General features: G+C 45.2%; 1 protein-coding gene across 1 annotated transcript in view; it reads left to right on the top strand.

Annotated features, from left to right (window-relative positions):
* Window positions 1-2,195: 2,195 nt before the first annotated feature.
* The window catches only part of LOC307225922 (V-type proton ATPase subunit S1-like), a gene marked incomplete at its 3' end in the record, with an annotated part of 46,970 nt that continues 27,795 nt past the window's right edge, over window positions 2,196-21,370 (top strand). Inside the window, exons 1-4 of the mRNA XM_079994325.1 lie at window positions 2,196-2,597; window positions 13,880-14,009; window positions 14,121-14,189; window positions 16,517-16,710. Coding sequence (XP_079850451.1) covers window positions 2,485-2,597; window positions 13,880-14,009; window positions 14,121-14,189; window positions 16,517-16,710 — 506 coding nt within the window. The 5' untranslated portion in view covers window positions 2,196-2,484. The remainder of the gene's footprint in view (window positions 2,598-13,879; window positions 14,010-14,120; window positions 14,190-16,516; window positions 16,711-21,370) is intronic.

The following is a 21,370-nucleotide window of genomic DNA, read 5'->3' as shown; positions in this document are numbered from 1 at the left end:
GTGTTTAGAGAGCCAACCAGGTGTTGTTGTTATTTAGTCATTTAGTCGTGTCCGACTTTTCGTGACCCCATGGACCAGAGCATGCCAGGCACTTCTGTCTTCCACTGCCTCCTGCAGTTTGGTCAGACTCATGTTGGTAGCTTCAAGAACACTGTCCAAGCATCTCGTCCTCTGCTGTCCCTCCTTCTTGTGCCCTCCATCTTGCCCAGCATCAGGGTCTTTTCTAGGGAGTCTTCTCATAAGGTGGTCAAAGTACTGGAGCCTCAGCTTCACGATCTGTCCTTCCAGTGAGCACTCAGGGCTGATTTCCTTAAGAATGGATAGATTTGATTTTCTTGCAGTCCATGGGACTCTCAAGAGTCTCCTCCAGCACCATAATTCAAAAGCATCAATTCTTCAGCGATCAGCCTTCTTTATGGTCCCCTTCATGGATCACTGTCTTGCTGTGGTGAAGAGGCTTGAATAACTCAGAGAAGCTATGAGCTATGCCGTGCAGGGCCACCCAAGATGGACAGGTCATAGTGGAGAGTTTTGACCAAACGTGATCCACCTGGAGCAGGAACCGGCAAGCCACTCTAGTATCCCTGCTAAGAAAACTCTGTGGACAAAGACAGCCAGGTGTTATGACCATTAAACCTCGGAAATATATTTCCCCCAAAAGGTTTCCACAGTTTTGGCCTCTAATGTATGCAGAGGCTGTGAGAATAGCCGTGTGACCTGTAAGCACACATGTTGGGTTTTCTAAAGGGTGAAGATCAACAGTTGCTTCCCTTTCCCCTTCTCCACTTTTAGTCCTCCTGTTCAGGCAGAACCCCTAAAGAGGACCAGAACTGTCTAGCTGTCTAGGGATCTGGTCCAGCAATGGACTCTTAGGGGACGGTTTTTAGTCACCACTGCACCAATGAGTGGTTTTGCACGACAAATTTAAAGAGAAAAAACAGGATTTAGGAGAGCAAATAAAAGGCACTTGGGCAAAAAATGCGAATATATGAAATGAATTTGGTATGTTGTCTTTGTCCTGTAACTACAAACTACAAGGGAAAGGGGGATTATCCTGAGGCACAGAATTTTGGAAAACTGCTGCTGTTGAACTGTATTATTGTACACAGGCTATTGTGGGACATAGGAAGAGCTTTATTAGATAGGACTCTCGGATAGTGACCCAAACAGTAGCAGACAAAATTAAGGTTACCATTAAGGTTATCGATAATTAAGGTTATCCATAAAGGTTGCCTTTATGGATGTTCTGGTACCCATACAGACATGAGATAAGAACTGGCTTCACCCTCCTTCACAAACAATAGGTTACTTAAATCAGTTCTATGTCTTCAGCTGATAAAAGCTTGCATTATTCTCTTTTCATCGCCACCCACAAGGAAGGGTGTGGTGTACAAATATATGCCATAGTTTCAACTTGCCAACATCCAAAATGTGTGACATGAGCTTTTGGAGGATGTGTGAAGGAGAACAAAAATACAAGAATAAACTAGAAATGAGTTGAGTTTAATTTCTGGAACCAAAAAGGACGTCCCTGTTTTCATCAGAGAAATGTTGGAGGGTATGGAATAGGGCACCCCTATTTTCTGAGAAATGTTGGGGGGGGGGTTGTACTTCAAGTAAGAAAACGATTGCTCAGCTGAGCGATTTGTGACTGTGAATGTTAAAAATCCAACAATGGAGAATTTCCGTGGTGTCCCTCTTTCCCTTGATGGCCCTAAGCACGTGCTTATTTTTCTCAGTAGTTAATCCAGCCTTGCCAATGGCTCCCAGCAAACTCTGCTTAAGTTATAAGGTAAAGGTAAAGGGACCCCTGACCATTAAGTCCAGTCGTGACTGACTCTGGGGTTGCGGCGCTCATCTTGCTTTATTGGCCAAGGGAGCCGGCGTACAGCTTCCGGGTCATGTGGCCAGCATGACTAAGCCGCTTCTGGAAAACCAGAGCAGCGCATGGAAACGCCGTTTACCTTCCCGCCGGAGCGGTACCTATTTATCTACTTGCACTTTGACATGCTTTCGAACTAGGTTGGCAGGATCAGGGACTGAGCAACAGGAGCTCACCCGTCGCGGGGATTCGAACCGCCGACCTTCTGATCGGCAAGTCCTAGGCTCTGTGGTTTAACCCACAGTGCCACCCACGTCCTTGCTTAAGTTATAGCTGTGGGAAATTCAGACAAGGTAAGCATGAGCCTACTAACTCAAAGCAAACTACTAACTGCTGCCTCCAAAAAATGTATGTGAAGCCGGATAGAATAACACTTTCCCTTGACGTCAAAGTGATCTGAAAGTTCACACCCACGTTAGACCCGGTTTGCTTTCTCTTGTTATCATACAACAATTCCACCTTTGTTGGCTCAAAACAGTCCTGCTGGAAGCCAGAAGCTTCAGTACCCAGCCGTGTCAAAATCTCCCTTCCTTCCCTACCTTCTCTGACTGGCTATAGTTTCCTGTTCAAGCAGCAAACCACACACAAACCCTGCCGGCATCATGGCAAGATGCAGCGCTGTTTCGTGGATACAACTCATCTGCTTCTCCAGCGTGCTTTGCAAAGGATTTTTGTCCTTGGGTCATGTACCAATGCTGCTCTGGTCGACACACAGGTGAGACTTTCTGATTAGCCTCAGTACAGTCCATTTTAGAATGCTGCTCCTTACCTTTAAAAAAGGCCTAAAACTAAGAGGTGAGAAATTGTGGTCCTCTAGATGTTGCTGGATTCCAACCCCGCAGCAACCTCAGCTGGCATGCCCAATGGTCACAGGTGGTAGGAGTTGGGAACTAGCATCATGTAGAGCAGGGGTAGGCAACCTAAGGCAATGGGGGCCGGATGCAGCCCATTCGCCTTCTCAATCTGGCCCACGGATGGTCCAGGAATCCAGCATGTTTTTACATGAGTAGAATGTGTCCTTTTATTTAAAATTCATCTCAGGGTTTTCTGTGGGGCATAGGTATTAGTTCATTCCCCCCCCCCAAAAAAAATAGTCCGGCCCCCCACAAGGTCTGAGGGACAGTGGACCGGCCCCCTGCTGAAAAAGGTTGCTGACCCCTGATGTAGAGGACCATAGGTTCCTTACCCCTAGCCTCAACTGTTTTAAGGCCAGGATATTTGAAGGTCTTAAATCCCTTCCTCTGGGCTTCTGCCTACCTTGACCATTCAGCTCTTTAGCACTGTTTCATGACAAAGGTTTGGTTGGTAGGTATGCAGGAGAGGGGCTCTGCAATGGCATGCAGTCTCTAAGGCTATGCTGAGGGGGAATCTGTTTATCCCCCCCCCCACCTTGTGCTGATGGCCTTGTTCTAAGACATTTCTATTATGGCACGTTTGATTCTTGAGCCCTGATAATTTAGTATCTGTTTTGGCCAGATGGCTGCCCCGCCCCCACCTCCATTATGATGTTTGTGTGTGTGTGTGTGTTGATTTTAATCTGGCACTACTATTCAGTCACTATATGCACTGGTAAGGTATCAGGTTGGGTAGATATACAGTGGTACCTCGGGTTAAGAACTTAATTCATTCTAGAGGTCTGTTCTTAACCTGAAACTGTTCTTAACCTGAGGTACCACTTTAGCTAATGGGGCCTCCCGCCACCACCATGCGAATTCTGTTCTCATCCTGAAGCAAAGTTCTTAACTCGAGGTACTATTTCTGGGATAGCGGAATCTGTAACCTGAAGCGTCTGTAACCCAAGGTACCACTATATGTATATATTGCCTTGGACCCCATATTTTCAATGGAAAAATGCATCGGAACTGGAAGAACTGAACGTGTGATTCCCAGGAGGTTCTCCATCCTTGCAGTTCTGAAATGAAAGGGACAGTCCCTTTCAGTGTGGGCAAGAGGGGTTCTGGATGCCTGCCAGAGCTCCAAGGCCCCTAAGAAATAACTAGATGGGGACAAAATGCCATAAGGAAAGGGGTGTATCGCTTCTTCTTTCTGCCTCTGAAGAAGGACGCTTCTCCTCTGTGGAGACCTCAAGCACAGTGTGTGCTCGCAGGAGGATACGTTTTCTGGAAGAAAGCTAATCAATACTTTCTCAGGATTTGTGGGGTGAGGGGCTTGGGTCTGGCACCTTCCATGGGACCCCTAAACCTGGAACACAGAGGGCATGGCAGCATAATTTTATTAAGCTGTATTGACTTGCCTTCTTTGGCACGTTTGGCTGTTAACCAGAATACATCTTCTTAGATATTTTCTGCAAAATGGAAATATTAACAACTGTTTAGGGCAATGTGCCCTCTGCTGGTTTGGAGGCCCTGGAAAATGGCTTACTTAGCTACCTGATTGAGCCAGCCCAGAGCTTGCTTGTGTGTGTGTGTGTGTGTGTGTGTGAGAGAGAGAGAGAGAGAGAGAGAAAGAGAGAGAGGCTAAGTGCATTTTTTAAAAAAAACCTAAGTTCTGTAATTTTGAAAGAAAATAGTCAGTTGGGAAAAACAATAATGTATTCTGAAATAACACTGCTTATTAAAAATGAAAATGCTTTCAAGTCCCCTTCGCCCTTTATCCTTATCTGATAATGGCTGCACCTGTTGTCACCACAAACAGGTGAAACAGGAGCTCTTCTCTGTAGAAATAAGATGACCTAGAATTAGAAAACTTCAGTTCATGCAGGTAATAAAGCCAGGCTTCTCCCTGAAGAAAAGCCAGAAACTTGCTCCGTGCAGTTTCTTTCTCCCCGATTCCATATTAAAGCTGGTTTATGTTTGTAGTGTGATGTAATCAGGAATCCGTGAACTTTGAATTTCAAGAATCCAACAGCCTGACCTAGGAGGTGTTTGACAACAGGAAGGGGGAAGGTGAAGAAGGGTGTGGTTGTCCTTGAAGTATCTCCTCTATTATGGTGTCAAGAAGCTCTGTTGAGATAGGAAATGACTGCTGTGGTTTGAACTGTGATTGTGGGTTGCACAACCATTTCGTGCATAGTTTCAATGTGCCCATAATGCAGGTCTGGACAGAGGATGTCCAGATGTCCTATTTCTATTTGAAGACATTATTTAGAAGTGGCCTGTGGTCCTCCAGATTCTTTCGGACTCCAGCTCTCATTATCCCTGGCCCACATGAAACATCTGGAGAGCCACATGTTCCTCATCCCTGCTCTGTTTGAAAGGCCAGTCAGTCCTAAATCTGGTTCCCTAGTTGGTCAGGGAGCAGATTGGGGCAGAGAAATCTTGTTGGGTCAAGCAAGGGAAAATCAGCAGTTGAAGACCTGCCAGATTCATGCATCTTTCCTCTCTTCTCCTTCCATCACAGTTTTTTGTTTTTTTTAAATCCCTTCCAATGCTTCCAATGGAAGGGGATATCGTTATGCCAGCTCCCCAGCTGTTTGGGGAATGTGGCAGGGAAATTAAATAAGCCACACTAACCCCTCCCTCAGAGCACACTCACACATCCTTGCTGTTGGTGCAGTAACAGCAGAGTGGCAATAGCTGCAAGTCCTTTTCATGCTACCTGGGCAAAGAGGATTCTCCCTCTACTACCATGGCCACAGAGATCCACAACATGTCATGGCTCCTGAGGGACCACAGAGTTGCACCCTTAATTACTTTTTTGCAAGTACCTTACAAAACCAGCAGAGAGCATGCACCACCTGAAAAGAGGGGGAAGAAGGAATGCCTTTTTAAAAAAAATCTTGCATGGTGAAACAAACCTGGTCTGCCATCTAAAACAACAACACACATCTCTCCAGAGGCAAATGTGTGCAAATTCAATCAAATCATTAAGCAGCTAAAACTCATACGGTTCATTGACTAAGGTCCCCCCGCCCTAGTTAGATAGCAGCTCTAAGAAATGCTCACTACCACTTCTTGCTCAACCTAGAAAAGGTCAGTTTGTTTATTTTTTAAAAATGCTAGTTTGCTAGCAAGGGCGGAGGAAGGGGGGGGTGAGGTGGGTGTGGCCCACCACGGGTGTCACCACTGAGGGGGGTAACAAAATGATGGGTGGCGCTCATTGCGGGGCCTGCAGCATGCCTAAGCCATGTGTCTCTCCTGGAATAGATGTGGAGGCTTGGGCGTGTGCAGGCGCCACACTGCCCAAGCGGTCCGCCCGCTGCCTCTCCCCCTGTCATGGTCCGGTTTACGGGCAGTCAAAGTCCTGGCGGAGGACATCGGGACTGGGGGCAAGACAGTGGAGTAGGAGCAGGAACAGGAGTCTGGAAGCCAGGAAGCCAAGGGTCCGAGATCCGGAAGTAAAGAAGCCAAGGGTTCGAGGATCAAGAAGCCAAACGTAGCAAGGCAGGAAGCATGTTGCTGTGGCAAAGAGCCAAAGGGAAATGCTGACCTTATATCCCTTCCCGGCTCTTGCAGCCAGGTGCTGTGAGTTACCAATCGGCCTCACCTGTGTGGCCGCGCCTTGTCTCTTGAGAACAAACGTAGGAAAGCCCCTGTCCTGCGAAGCCCTACTGGTCACAGGGCCTGGCTTCTGCACGCACTCCTGACACCCCCAGCCCTATGGGTGGCTTGCACCGCCCCTGGGTGTGCCGCCCCAGGTGCCCGAGCAGCTTCCTCCACCGCTGTTTGCTAGCCATAGAGTAAAGGTAAAGAGACCCCTGACCATTAGGTCCAGTCGTGACCGACTCTGGGGTTGCGGTGCTCATCTCACTTTATTGGCCGAGGGAGCCGGCGTATAGCTTCCGGGTCATGTGGCCAGCATGACTAAGCCGCTTCTGGTGACCCAGAGCAGCACACAGAAATGCCGTTTACCTTCCTGCCGGAGCGGTACCTATTTATCTACTTACACTTTGACATGCTTTCAAACTGCTAAGTTGGCAGGAGCAAGGACCGAGCAATGGGAGCTCACCCCGTCGCGGGGATTCGAACTGCCGACCTTCTGATCGGCAAGTCCTAGGCTCTGTGGTTTAACCCACAGCGCCACCCGCGTCCCTCAGCCAAAGAGTAGGTAGGAGCAATTGTAAGGAAGGCCACATGCCTGTTCTTTTGAAATATCAGAGGAAACCTTTGACAGTTTGTATAGTGACAGCCGGCTTTTGTGCCCAGATTGGGAGTGAAAGAAGCTCGTAAATGATTTCCCCTGATTTGACAGTGCCACTCTGACCAATATTTTCCCCTTCCTGCTTAAAAGAGAGATGTGGGCTGTTTTATTTGGCATATGGAATGATCCGGTGAATACAAACAAGGTGAGCTTTCTGACTGCATGGGCAAGAGATTTTTCTTTGAGGAATCAGATGTGCTAAATTTGAAGATGACATTTCATATCAGACCATTGTTGGGTTGCCACTCCAAATAAAATTCCCTCGGCTAGAAGTGAATTGGGCTGTCACAGTCATATCACTCAGCGAGATGTTTCGGCACCTGTTTGAAATTCCACTAAAGCAGCCGCTGGTTTTAATTATGTAGCTCCAACTGCCGCCATCGGCAACCAGAGCATCTTCCATCGGTTTCTAGCAGCTGAATGCAGATCCTGAAATTGTTTTAATTGGGGCATCTGTTTACATGAGACCGAGCAGGAGAGGAGTCTTCTTGTTTGTTGGCCTCCTCCTGGTTGAAAACCATACCAAAAATGATCAAAACTCAACAAATCTGCCACTGTTTGGGCTGATAGATAACTTGTGGGCTTGCAAGCTCTAAATGTTTGGTTGGCAAATTGTTTGGCCCGAAGTGACTATGGACAGTTGCAGAATGGGACAGTGATGGTCCTTACCTTTCAGCTGTTTTCTAGATGCCAAGAATAGTATTCCTTCTCCTTTTCTCTCAACTAAAGCAGGTCTGCAACCAACATAGATCAGCTTTCCTCATCCTGGTGCTTTCAATGTGTCTCTGCCTACAACTCCCATCAACTCCAGCCAGTGAAGCTATGCTCTCAATAGCCTCACTATCGTATGCCCATGCTGGCAGTGGCTCATGGGCGTTGTAGTCCACAGCATCTGTCAGGGGTGGACTTTAGTAATCTTTCATAATATGGAGCCATGCAAGACAAAAACTTGGCGCCCGCAATATGGATCTTCTCAATTATGGATCTTCTCAATTTTGTATCTTCTTGGCTGGGCACCCTGTGGGGGAGATCACCTGCACCACCCAAAATCTAGAGGGCACCAAGTTGAGAAAGGTTGACCTGGAAATAACAACATGGGGGGGGGGAGGTTGGTGAAGATTGGTTCCACCATTCGTCTCGAAAATGCAAAACAGTTCTGAAAGAAAACCAATTGTTCTAAGAGAAGGATTCTAAATAGGCCATGAACCCATGAGAAGTAAAATGAGCTGCATTTTAACAATGAATCCTAGCTTTCCAAAAGTTTTCTGTGCTCATATCCCTTCGAATGTAATGCCATTTATTATTTTTGTTACATCTAATTAATTCTGATTCATGTTTCACATATTATTTTTAAATTAATAGCAGATTTTTTTTAATTAAATAAAAAACCCTTGGAAAAATCCATCTGTGAGTATTTATTTCACACAAACTTGTGCTATTTTCACACATTATTTAAAAGAAAATAGATGGGTGTTTGTTCTCTACAGAATCATTTTAGGTGGTGTTTATTTATTTCTCTGCTCTGATGTGAACCACGTAGATAATTTAACAAAGCCAAAAATGCTCAAAACACCAATGAGCCCTCAGAGATTCTGCTAATTAAATTAAAGGAAGAACTTACATCGATTTAGAGAGCTTATCAGATTTATAAAGCCACTTACAGAACCTGTAAAATATAATTATATTATTCTAAATTATATATTTTTAGGACATGCAGATAAACATAATCCCATGTAACCACATATAATTAGCTCCTTCAACCTGAAATCTTATACACATTTAGGAGTAGGGATGGCCGAACTAATTTCAGTTTGCCTCAGTTTTTTTTTTTCCCCATTTGTTCATTCTTCAGTGCTGTTTGCCACGTTTTTGCATCTGTTTATTTTATTTTTTAAAAAGAAACCACACATTTTCATGTACATTTCTCCCGCTAAACAATTTCCCTATATCTACAGATTTTTTTCTAAGCATTTCCCCTCAATATGATGCATTTTATTTGCTTTCTTTTTGGAGAAAGTGTGAATTAGATAGGATGTCACAGAGCAAGCTTGCCAGTAAACCACCCAGTTCAAAACTAGCGCTGACTCTTTATTAGCGAAAAATGATCGCCACAGACTTGGCTGAGTGTCAGGCCTTAAGGAGCACAGCACCTCATGCCCTGTAGGCCCTACGCCATGAAATCAGTTGCCAAGATTAAAGGTCCCTGCCTCTCCACAGCCATCTATGTCTCCTCCTCTCTTTCCAAGCAGTCGGAGAGTGCACCTGCATGCCTGTCTTTGCTCCTCGCATTTCATGCCTCTTCTGGTTCTGGGAGTCAGTCAGGCAAGTAGGGGAGCTTGTCACAGTGGGGTGTGGGAGACACCCGTGACTCTTCACCAGCCTCTCTGCTTCTTAACCTCCTTCCTTCCACTCACCTGCTTCAGCTTCTGCCTCTGATTCCGGACTTCTTTCTGCCACAGGCTCTCCCAGCTCACTAAACTCCGTTACCCCTTCAGCTTCCAACACCTCCTCTTCCTAGTCTTCTCCCTCTTCTCTCTTTGACCACTCATGTGCTGAATTCTTCCAGGAACAATGCATGGAGAATCAATTCTTCTTTCTTTTTCCTTTAAAGTACTGTGTCAGTTTCCTAGATGTGACCATTTCCACCAAAGAGCCAAAGGGCGACCTACAACAGAACTGCGGTGACATGATATATTGAAGGAAGTCTATCATACAGTCCATTTTTGAGTGAAGGCCATGGCTCCTTCTTCCTCTAGCCCCAGAAAACAGCAAACTATTAAAATCCAAAGGCTTTATGTGAGCAAGCACAGATGTGAAAGCTGAATAGATTGTAAAGAGGATTATTTCCAAAAAGAGCCCAAGTGTACTGACATCCAGTGGTGTCTGTGAATAACAAGAAGAGGACTTTGTGGGTGCCATGCTACTGTATGTTTCTTCTTCTTCTTCTTCTTCTTCTTCTTCTTCTTCTTCTTCGGTGACTACTCGTAGCCACGTAAGATTGTCTTCCATGAACACGGTTTTAACAGTGAGTCTATAAGTGAATGTGGAGGCCAATTCTGGATCCACACATCCTTCCACAGTGGGGACATTGGTTTCCGGGCGCGATCTGATCATGGTGAGGGTTTGCCAAACGTGCCTTCCTCTTAGCACATTTCTCCCTTTTGTCCTCAGTTTGAGCGTCTTCAAAGCCCATGACACCTTTGGTAAAGGCTGTTCTCTAATTACAGCACTCGCAGGCCAGTGATTCCCAGTTGTTGGTGTTTATACTACATTTTTTTAGATTTCCCTTGAGAGAGTCTTTAAACCTCTTTTGTTGACCACCAGCATTACGCTTTCCATTTTTAAGTTCGGAATAAAATAGTTGCTTTGGAAGACAATAAGCAGGCAACCGCGCAACATAACCAGTCCAACGAAGTTGATGTTGAAGAATCATTGCTTTGACACTGGTGATCTTTGCTTCTTCCAGTACACTGGCATTTGTTTGCCTGTCTTCCCAAGTGATGTGGAATTTTTTTTGGGAGACACTGTTGTTGGAATCTTTCAAGGAGTTGGAGATGGCATTTATAAGCGGTCCATGTTTCACTTTGTGTATGCCATGCTTCTATATGCAGAGGAGACCAGACTGTGTTATAACTGTAATGGGTTGAGAGAGAAAGTTTGACTCTTTCGCCCTGTTGCAGCTCCCCCCCAAATTGTGTGCAAACACACCCCAAAGCTGCTATTTTACTTGGGGGTGGAGCCTCCACTGGCACCATGCAATAGTTTAAGAACCCAAAGTCAGCATCTGGCTGCTTAGTAAATGGTGAGATCAGCAGGGCTTGGCAGATTGTACTAGCTGAAAAATTAACATCATTTGGTAGTTTGATCAGAAGGTTAATGAAGAGAAATCAGTTCATGGCTAAACTGCTCCCATTCACCACATGTAAGGATGATGGGACAACTGAATGTCTGCCACCAACTTCTTTTGGGACTGAGTTAAAACAAGAATATATTAACCAAACTTACATTTCTAATACACAGAAATAATGGTGCAGCCACAGGAGCACCTGTTATAGGGATTTTGTTTTGTTTTGTTATATGCTGTTATTGCTCTCTGGGCTTTCATTTTATACAAAGCTTAATTTTAAAAATCAGCTTGCTTCAGTCTCAGATTTGCTTCAAAGATCAAGAGATTAACCTAGCCTTTGTCAACCTGCTATCGTCCACATGCTTTGGACTACAATTCCCATCAGCTCTTGCCACCACCTGCTGGCTGGGGTCTACAAGCATCTTATCCAGAGAGTGGCAACACAAGAACGGACCTTTTCTTCAATGGCTCCCCTTCTGTGGAATGGTCTTCCCAGGGAGGTTCACCAGGCACCAGGCAAAAATGTTCCTTTTTAACCAGACCTTTCTTTGTTTGAGATCCTATGCCCTTTTAAAATGTGTGTGTGTGTGTTTGTGTGTGTTTTATTGGGTTATTTTTTGTTGTTGTTTAGATTATGCATTTTGTGGTTTCATATTCTGATTTTATCCTGTGAACTGCCCTGACACCTTTGGGTATAGGGCGGTATACAAATTTAATAAATCACCATCATCATAGAGATTCCTTGCATTTTCCTCTGTAACCAGTCACTTAACTATCTGAAGCTGCCTCAAGAGTGCAATGAAGGAATGTTTTCCTTCATCCTCGAAATGACGGATCAGGAAGAACGCACAATAGCTCTCTGCTAGGAAAGCCCTGGTGTATTTTCTCCTTACTCTCCTGTGCACTGGGGGGGGGGGTCATCCTTATGCAAATAAAGCTAATATATGGTTTGTACATTGATTAAGCAAAATGTGCTTTGCAATACCAGTTGCATAATGTTCAACAGTTTCTTCCGTTAAGAACAGAGAGCAAACAATTCAGAATTATGATGGCTTTCGCTGGTGAGATTTTACAGGTTTATTTATATCTTCTGCTCTGAACACTGTGATAGTAGATGTTTCTTTGTCTGCAAGTTCTAGACATAGCTCTGAAGTAATTTCTAATCTCATGGGCTATGTATGTGCCTATTTAATGTCACCTTCAAGACACAAATGAATTTGCAGACGGTAAATGGAACATGTTTTAAAATGCTTATGGAAGCAGCTCATGAGAAAACAGCTTCATATTGTGTTACGTAACTCCCCTTGCACCCTCACATTAAATGGCTGGAAATCATTTCACCAACAGAATCAAAAGAAGATTTACAACATTATATGCATTCATGTTTTTTTAAAAAATATTAGTTTTTCAAATATATAAATAGTGCTCAGCTTATGCGTTTGTTTTCATGGATCCTGCCACAAAACTAGCCTACTTTAAAGTTGCACGATGTGTGTGAGAGAGGGAAAGACATACCTGAGCAGAGAAGGAGACATGGATTGTATGGTTGTGCACAAGTAATGAGAAATAGGGAAATGTATGTGTGTCTGCAGTCTCTGTGTATGGTGAGTGCATGTGTGTGCTCTCTGTGTGTGCAGGAGAGTGTGTGGAAATAATAATAATAATAATAATAATAATAATAATTTATTTATATCCCACCCATCTGGGTTATGTTGGGTGCTCCTGAGAATTGTGGGAAATTTAAGATGGTAGGTGGTTTTCTGCATTCAGTTGATGCTCTATCTGGAAAGCACCAACATTGTGAACCGCCCTGAGATCGGTGGCTGTAGGCATACATTATTATTATTATTATTATTATTATTATTATTATTATTATTATAGCACCAACATTGTGAACCGCCCTGAGATCGGTGGCTGTAGGCATACATTATTATTATTATTATTATTATTATTATTATTATTATTAAATATAATAATAATAATTTATTATTTATACCCCACCCATCTGGCTGGGTTTCCCTGAGTGGCTCCCAACAGAATATTAAAAACACAATAAAATATCAAACATAAAAAACTTCCCGAAACAGGGCTGCCTTCAGATGTCTTCTAAAAGTCAGACAGTCGTTTATTGCCTTGACATCTGATGGGAGGGCGCTCCTCAGGACAGGCACCACCACCAAGAAGGCCCTCTGCCTGGTTCCCTGTAACCTCACTTCTCGCAGGGAGGGAACCGCCAGAAGGCCCTTGGAGCTGGACCTCAGCGTCCGGGCTGAACGATAGGGGTGGAGACACTCCTTCAGGTATACTGGACCAAGGTCGTTTAGGGCTTTAAAGATCAGCACCAACACTTTGATTTGTGCTCAGAAATGTACTGGGAGCCAATGTAGGTCTTTCAGGACTGGTGTCGGCCACTCCCAGTCACCAGTCTAGCTGCCGCATTCTAGATTAATTGTAGTTTCCGGGTCACCTTCAAAGGTAGCCCCATGTAGAGCGCATTGCAGTAGTCCAAGATGGTTGGGCATCTTGTATATTTTCTTTGGTACCAGGAAATGCTCCCTGTTGTTAATAGGTGTCAACAGCATCAATATTTTGTGATTGTGAAGACCCGCAGGACCTAGTACTGACTTCCCATGGTAGTGGAGCTGTGGCAAGCACCAATGACTCTCTCATTTTGTGCAATCCTCTATCCCCGTGACAGACATTGTGTACTAGGCCACACACCTCACGGTGGCCATTTTGTGACTGGGACCCTTGGCACCGGTCTCAATTTTTAAGTCTTTATAGCTCAAAGTGATAAACATCATCTCTAAAATGTTGTAAATAATATTTTTATTGTGTAGAATTCAGTAGAGAAGCGGAAGGGGCAGCGGTAAGAAAGCCATTTTCTAATTTATCAACATGCAAGCATCTGCACCTCTCTCTCTTTTACGAAAAGGAATACATACACACGCACTTCACAAACATCACACACACGTACAAGCTGCTGTGCGAAATTTTCGATCCCGTTAAAATAAAAGTAAACAGCCCTTTGAAAAATTAATTTCTTTCAGATCCTTCCAAGACTTGGCAACCACTTTACATGAAGGGCACGTTATCTCAGAGCAGGAGCTGCATGCATTGCTGAAGCAAGCTCTGGCTTCTCCAGACCCCAGAAATGTCGCCTTGTTTCTTCAAGATGCGGTAGGTGTCAGCAATTTGTCTTGTCTCATAGCCGAGGAGTGCAGCTTGTGTCTAATGAGCCGAGATGTCCCCCCCAGCGACCTATGCTATCTTTTGGTTTTTGTTTTTCAGCTTAGTGTGGATGACTTCACACATTACGCCAGCTCCTCTGGAAATGAGACACCGTTTCGCAATGTTCAGGCAAGCATAACTATCTCATATGGCATCTCCCAGCAGTTTTCAAAAGCAAAACAAAACAACACCTGAAAGGAATGACAGAGACATTGCAATTCTGGTAACAGGCTGAAGGCTCTTTCCAGCTTGAGAAAGCAATAGTCATAAAATAAACTTAAGCACCTGCAATTTTCAGGAAAGTGTTTGAGGTTACCCAAGACTTGCTGTTTCTTCTGTGTGTGGATCTTTGGCAGTGTGGGAGTTCCTCGGCTTCTGAGGGGTGGTTCAGTTAAGGAGATTCTGTCAGGTTCAGGGGAATATTTTGTGAACTAAATTATAGGTGATAACTAAAGGTCGTATTCAACTTAATTTTACTCACGGTAGACCCATTGAAATGAATGAATTTACTCTGAGTTGAATACCTACCTATGAATGATTGGTAGAAGAATTCTCATTCCAGCAATAGGGCATATGTTAAAAAGCAAGCAAACATGGATGATAAGCAATCTAAATGCTTTAAGGAATGCAGTGATGCTAATTATCCATTGATTTGATGATGCTCACATAGCCATTACCTGAGAGGAAACAGATGGCTCTTTGATCTCCTTTTAATAAAGAGTACTAATGGGTCTGTGTTTTGGAAAATGAACATGTACTGTAACTAAAATACTTATAATCAGGAATGGGGAACCCCAAGCCACGGCCAGATTTCATAGGGATGTATGGATCCACTCCTGGCCATCAGTTGTACAGTGCGGAGCAGATTTAAAAGGAAAGGACTTTGCTGTTGTAGAATCATAGGATTGTAGAGTTAAACAGGACCACAATGCCCTGCAATGCAAGAATCTTTCACCCAACATGGGGATTGAACCCATTGCCCTGAGATTAAGAGTCCTATGCCCTATCAACTGAGCTATCCAGCAGTTGAGGCTGGATAAGATCACCTGCGATAAATGTCTCAGAGGTTTTGTGTTCCTTGTAAATATGGAAAAAGTAGTCCGTGCATTTTGCAAGTGCATGCAATTTTGGGGATACAATTGCATCCTGAAGCATGAGGCTTTAAATACAGTAAAATAGGACCTGGGCCAGAGAGATGTGGAGATCTGTGTTATCACCTGAACCGCAGGTCACTTCACTGCCTGATGACTGTAATAATCATCGTGAGAGAATTACGTGGCGAGTACCCGCCTCCCCCCTTGGAAAATAAAGACACAAGACACAGCATTTAAGGTTAATGGGCAAAAAAAGGCCACAACTTTATTGATTGCAGGCTTAGGTATTGGTCCTATCGACTAACCGTCTTCAGCCTGATTGCTTGAAGGGTTAACCGCCAGCAGGGGGAGTCCTGCTGATGTATATCAACTAGGAACTCCCCCAGGGTCACCACTCGGGGGCGTGCCTTAGGCCCACACCTCCATAGTCTTCAGACAGGGCAACGCCCCCCGGAATCCTTTACCGGACCACCCTTCAATTTGGGGGAAGGTGATGGCGCTTCCTCCCCCCCCATCTGCATAACAATACCCTTACCAATGCCGAGGAAGTTGTGACGATTTGCTATGAGGTAGGTGAAAAACCAAATGGCTGGTGCCAATTTGCCAAGTGGAAAAAATTCCTATCAGGCCCCTTGATGGCGACCAACCGAAGTCCATTGCAATGTCAGAGAGCCAAACCTAAGGGCGGGCAGGGTGGGAAACCGGAGCAGCTGGAATGAAGAAGAGAGGGAAATCCTCGGCCGTGCCAGCCCTAAATTGCCCGGGCCGATTGGCTGGCCAGGGAGATGACGCGTCCGAGGATTCCCCCAGTCTCGCGAGGGCTGTTACTCAGCCCCCGCACACGTGGGGAGGGTGTGGAGCCCGCAACCCCACCTCCTCTCCAGCTCAGAAGTGGCTTTGTGAGGCTTCCTTAAAACTGCTAGTATGCCACATCATAGGACAGGACCATTCGTAGTTCTCTCTCTCTCTCTCTCTCTCTCTCTCACACACACACACACACACACAATATTTTAAACACAAGGTTGACTTTTTCATCAACCTATAAACTGCTTGCAAATCAGCCAATTTTCACATGTACACACAGAGATTAATTAACCCCCACGCCAATAAAAACATTCAGAAAATTGTGAACACTTGAACATTTTTTGTGTGTGTTCAGCTTGATGATGATGATGATTATCGGGTTGTTTATATAATGAAATTGCATGTCAAATTCTTGTTGAGGATAACAGAGTTTATTTTGCATAATGGAGGCTCTAAAAGACTGTAATCAAGCCTATCAGAGTAAAAAAGAAAAAGAAAGCAATCATTCCTGCTTTAATCATCCAATTCATAATTAACTGTGCTTTGTGCTTACTACAGGAACTTCTGAGGACTTCATCATCTTCTTTAGTCTTGCCAGCTGTGGACTGCCAGGCCGTGAGTCACCTTTCAGGGTACCTCCAAGAAATGCTGAACTGGGCCTTGGTAAATGTAGACGGCAAAGAAACATCCCAGCTGATGGTTAATGGATCCAAACCCAATGTGTTTGTGATAAAGCTACCACTGACCAGCAGGTATGAGGCTATTATTATTATTTATTAAATTTGTATGCCATCTGTAGAAATAAGGATGGACGACGCGGGAGTTGAATGCATGTGAGCTGTGCAGGAGCAACCAAGCAACCAAGCTGCTGGCTAGCTTTGCAGAGCCTCTTTTTATTAGCAGAAATCAACAGTTGGAAACAGTAGTGAAACCACTCTGAACTTAACAAATTTCCAGCAAGGCACATTTCCAGTGTTAGCGATTTACATGTCAAACCAGGTGCTTCCCCCAAATGTTCCCTTGATACTTGATAACAGCTGCTTCAGCCAGTGTGGTGTAGTGGTTAAGAGCGGTAGACTCATTATCTGGTCAACCGGGTTCGCTTCCCCGCTCCTCCACATGCAGCTGCTGGGTGACCTTGGGCTAGTCACACTTCTCTGAAGTCTCTCAGCCCCACTCACCTCACAGAGTGTTTGTTGTGGGGGAGGGAGGGAAAGAAGAATGTTAGCTGCTTTGAGACTCCTTCAGGTAGTGATAAAGCGGGATATCAAATCCAAACTCTTCTGGTTCTTCTTCTTCTTCTTCTTCACTCGTCATGCTCCAGCCAAGTGGAACATTAAGCAAAGCTTTCTGTGAGGGAGGCAAAGGTCAGAGACTGGGCATGGCGGCTAGACATGCTGTGGCATGTCTTATGCTCAGGTGGGGGTGTGCCCCCATGCTGCATCCGCCATCCCCACATCACCCTTCATCCAGAAATCTCAGGGAGTTCACAGCACTCTTGCATGCATGTACAAAACTCTTGTGGCTTTTTACGCAGGCCTTATGTAAGAATCATACATGTAGCAGACTCACTGAAATGAATGAAACTAAGTTAGTCACATTTATAGGCATTTTCTGTGTAGGACTAGCATTGGATACAGCTCATAGATACAGCATCTCCACCCCCTATTGTTCAGCCCGGATGCTGAGATCCAGCTCCGAGGATCTTCTGGTGGTTCCCTCACGGAGAGAAGAGAAGCTACAGGGAACCAGAAGTAAGCACTCCAATTGGAGAACAGCCTTTACCAAAGGTGTCATGGGCTTCGAAGACACTCAAACTCAGGATGAAAGGGAGAAATGAGCTAAGAGGAAGGCACATTTGGCAAACCCTCACCATGATCAACTCCCACCCAGAAACCTACACTGCCACTGTGGAAGGACGTGTGGATCCAGAATTGGCCTCCACAGTCACTTATGGAATCACTGTTAAGATCGTGTTCATGGAAGACAATCTTACTCGGTGACGAGTGATCGCCAAAGAAGAAGAAGAAAGACAGGGAACCGGGCAGAGAGTCTTCTTGGTAGTGACACCCGCCCTGTGGAACACCCTCCCATCAGATGCCAAGGAGATGAGTAACTATACAACCTTTAGAAGACGTCTAAAAGCCCAGTATACCTGAAGGAGTGTCTCCACCCCCATCGTTCAACCAGCGCCAAGGGCCTTCTGCGGTTCCCTCACTGCAAGAAGCAAAGTTACAGGGAACCAGGCAGAGGACCTTCTTGATAGTGGTGCTTGTCCTGTGGAACGCCCTCCCATCAGATGTCAAAGAAATAAACAACTATCTGTCATTTAGAAGACATCTGAAGGCAGCCCTGTTTAGGGAAGTTTTTAATGATTGATGTTTTAATGTATTTTTACTCTTTTGTTGGAAGCTGCCCAGAGCGTTTGTGGCAACCCAGCCAGATGGGCAGGGTACTACTACTACTACTAATAGTAATAGTTTATATGATGATGATGAAAGGTTTTGACCACCAGATACTGCCTCCTATGATGTTCCAAAAGTCCAAGACTGCCGCACATTATGTTATCACTTCTTTAATTAATGTTAAGGCACTCTGGTTTCTATATCCTGGGGTGGAGAACCTGTAGCCCTTCAGGTGAGGTTGGATTCCAACTTCCAATTCCCATCAGCCAGCATGACCTCTGAGCCAGACAACTCCCATCATTCTTGACTACTGGCCATGCTGCCAGGGGCTGTTTAGAGGTGTAGTCCAAAACATCTGGACTACAAGTTGAAGAAAGCTGATCAAGGATTTTGGGAACTATAGTCCAACAAGTTCCAGAGAGTCACAGGCTCCTCCAGTCTGTGTTATGGTGTAGACATGACCTTTGAGAATCATCTTTCCAAGCTTCCTGGAGATGACGGATATTGAACCTGAGTCCTTGCACATGCAAAATTTATGTGCTATGATTGATCTATGGGCCTTTCCCTAAGGGGAAGAACCCATACCACTGAGGAACAATGTTAGGAAAAACAACAGCCAAACACATTCCATATAATTAAATTTTCCAAGTGCATCATTTGAATAAAGCTGGGAGGTGAGCCATTCATCTTGACTCCTATTGCCCGACACCAAGAAACCCGCAAAAATAAAATAGGTGGCACATTTGCAAATGATAAATGGATTTTTTTAAAAAAAGGAACCCTGAGCAATTCTGCGAAATCCAGTATCGTCTGAGTAAACAGAAAAAAAGATATTGATATAATAAAAATGTTTTAGATGTGCTGTGTCTCTTTCATTATCCGTAACCTCCTAAGGTTCTGTTTACCTGACTTACGCCATCATTTGTTGTATGTTAAAAGTCAGCACAGAGCGATTTTTCACCTTCATAGTAATATGGTGAACCTGCCTTCTCAATATTTTATCCTCTGGGACAACCACAGAAAAATGAAAGCACTCCAACCGGCGGGTAAAATTATTGCCTTATCATGTAGCATCATATTCAGAAGACAATTTCATGTCTCACATTTTCTTAAAGGCTTTTTGGAATGAGAATTCACACACACATGCATGTATGCTCGCATATACACAACTCTGAATGGTTTGAGAGTGTTTCTTGTGATTTTTATCCAAATGCAAAGCAATCGCTTAAAAACCTCACCTATGCAAGCAATTCCACAGGTATTGCCCTCTACCATATCCCAATGCACACGACACACAGATACCATACAGCCGGTTTCCTCCAGAGACACATGAATATCTAACATGCGTGCTAAAATTCAACAACATCCTGTGAGCACACAGCACAGGATCCTCACCTCTGGCTCCAAGAAAAGGCGGCACAACTTGAGAGAACCAAGTGGCAATTTAATGCATCTTTAGCATGAGGTCAACTTGGCTAAAGTTTGGCAGTTTTGCTCCCCCAAGCAGCTTGGCTAGACCTGGCTAGTTTGGGAGGTATGCTTGGGGATAGTTGCATTGTCCCTTTCGGAACAACTCATGTAGTTTCGGTGGCATGTGGAGAGGCATTTCAGCGCCAGTCTCCCCTTTACAGAGGACAGCATTTCCATTGCAAGAGTTATCGGGAAGTGCAGTTCTTGATCTAAAGTCCAAATATGGTTTAAATGTAGAGAACTATAAGACAGGAGAACAGCAGGGGCCTTGAGGTTACTAATCAACAGGACACCTACCCAGCGGTGGAGGAAGCCTCTCAGGCACTTGGGATGGCATGCCCAGGGGCAAGGCGAACCGCCCATAGGGGCGGGGTGAACTGCCCATAAGGATGCCCATAGAAGAAGAAATTTGGATTTGATATCCCGCTTTATCACTACCCAAAGGAGTCTCAAAGCGGCTAACATTCTCCTTTCCCTTCCTCCCCCACAACAAACACTCTGTGAGGTGAGTGGGGCTGAGAGACTTCAGAGAAGTGTGACTAGCCCAAGGTCAACCAGCAGCTGCATGTGGAGGAGCGGAGATGCAAACCCAGTTCACCAGATTACGAGACTACTGCCCTTAACCACTACACCACACTGGCTCCCTCCCACAGGGAGGGACAGGATGGGCAGCGCCCATAGGGACGTATGGGGCACACGGCACCCATAGGGATGGGATGGGACGGGGGTGTGGTGCCCATAGGGACAGGGCATGCCATGGGGCCTCAGCTGTCCTACATCTGGGGGTAAGAGGCAGTGGGCGGACAGCATAGAGTGTCAAGGTCCAGTTTACAGGCGGTCAAAGTCCTGGCGGAGGACGTCCGGACCGGGGGCAAGATGACGGGGTGGGAGCAGGAACGGGAGTCCGGAAGCCAGGAGTCCGGAAGCCAAAGGTCAGAGAGCCGGGAATCAAGAATCCAAAGGTGCGAGGATCAGGAAACCAGGAGTCAAGAAGCCCAAGGTTGGAAGCATGTTGCTGTGGCAAAGAGCCAAAGGGAAATGCTGACCTTATATCCCTTCCCGGCTCTTGCCACCAGATGCTGTGAGTTACCAATCAGCCTCACCTGTGCAGCCACGCCTTGCCTCTTCAGAACAAATTTAGGAAACCCCTAGTCCTGCAAAGCCCTACTGGTCACAGGGCCTGGCTCCTGACATAGGGCCCGTGGGCACTGGAGACTCATGGCTTGGGAGTGCTGCAGGCCCCACAGTGAATACTGCCCGCCATTTTGTCACCCCCGTCAGTGGTGAAACCCAGGGTGGGCTACACCTATCGCTCCCCCTTTCTACGCCCCTGCACCTATCTGTTCAAGGGCGACATCATGGCCCCTATTTTTTTTGGACTAGATAAACTAAAATTACGTATTATGCAAGATACCTAGATTGCATTGAACGGCTCTGTTGGACTACCCTGAATGGAATTGTTAATCTAATATAGACATTTCTGCCTCCCTGTCTTGCTCTTCAAACATGATCTCTCATTATAGGCTGTCCTATAGGT

The sequence above is a fragment of the Podarcis cretensis genome (genome assembly GCF_951804945.1).
Source record: "Podarcis cretensis genome assembly, chromosome: 10".
Taxonomy (NCBI): domain Eukaryota; kingdom Metazoa; phylum Chordata; class Lepidosauria; order Squamata; family Lacertidae; genus Podarcis; species Podarcis cretensis.
This window is presented reverse-complemented; position numbering and strand designations above follow the sequence as displayed.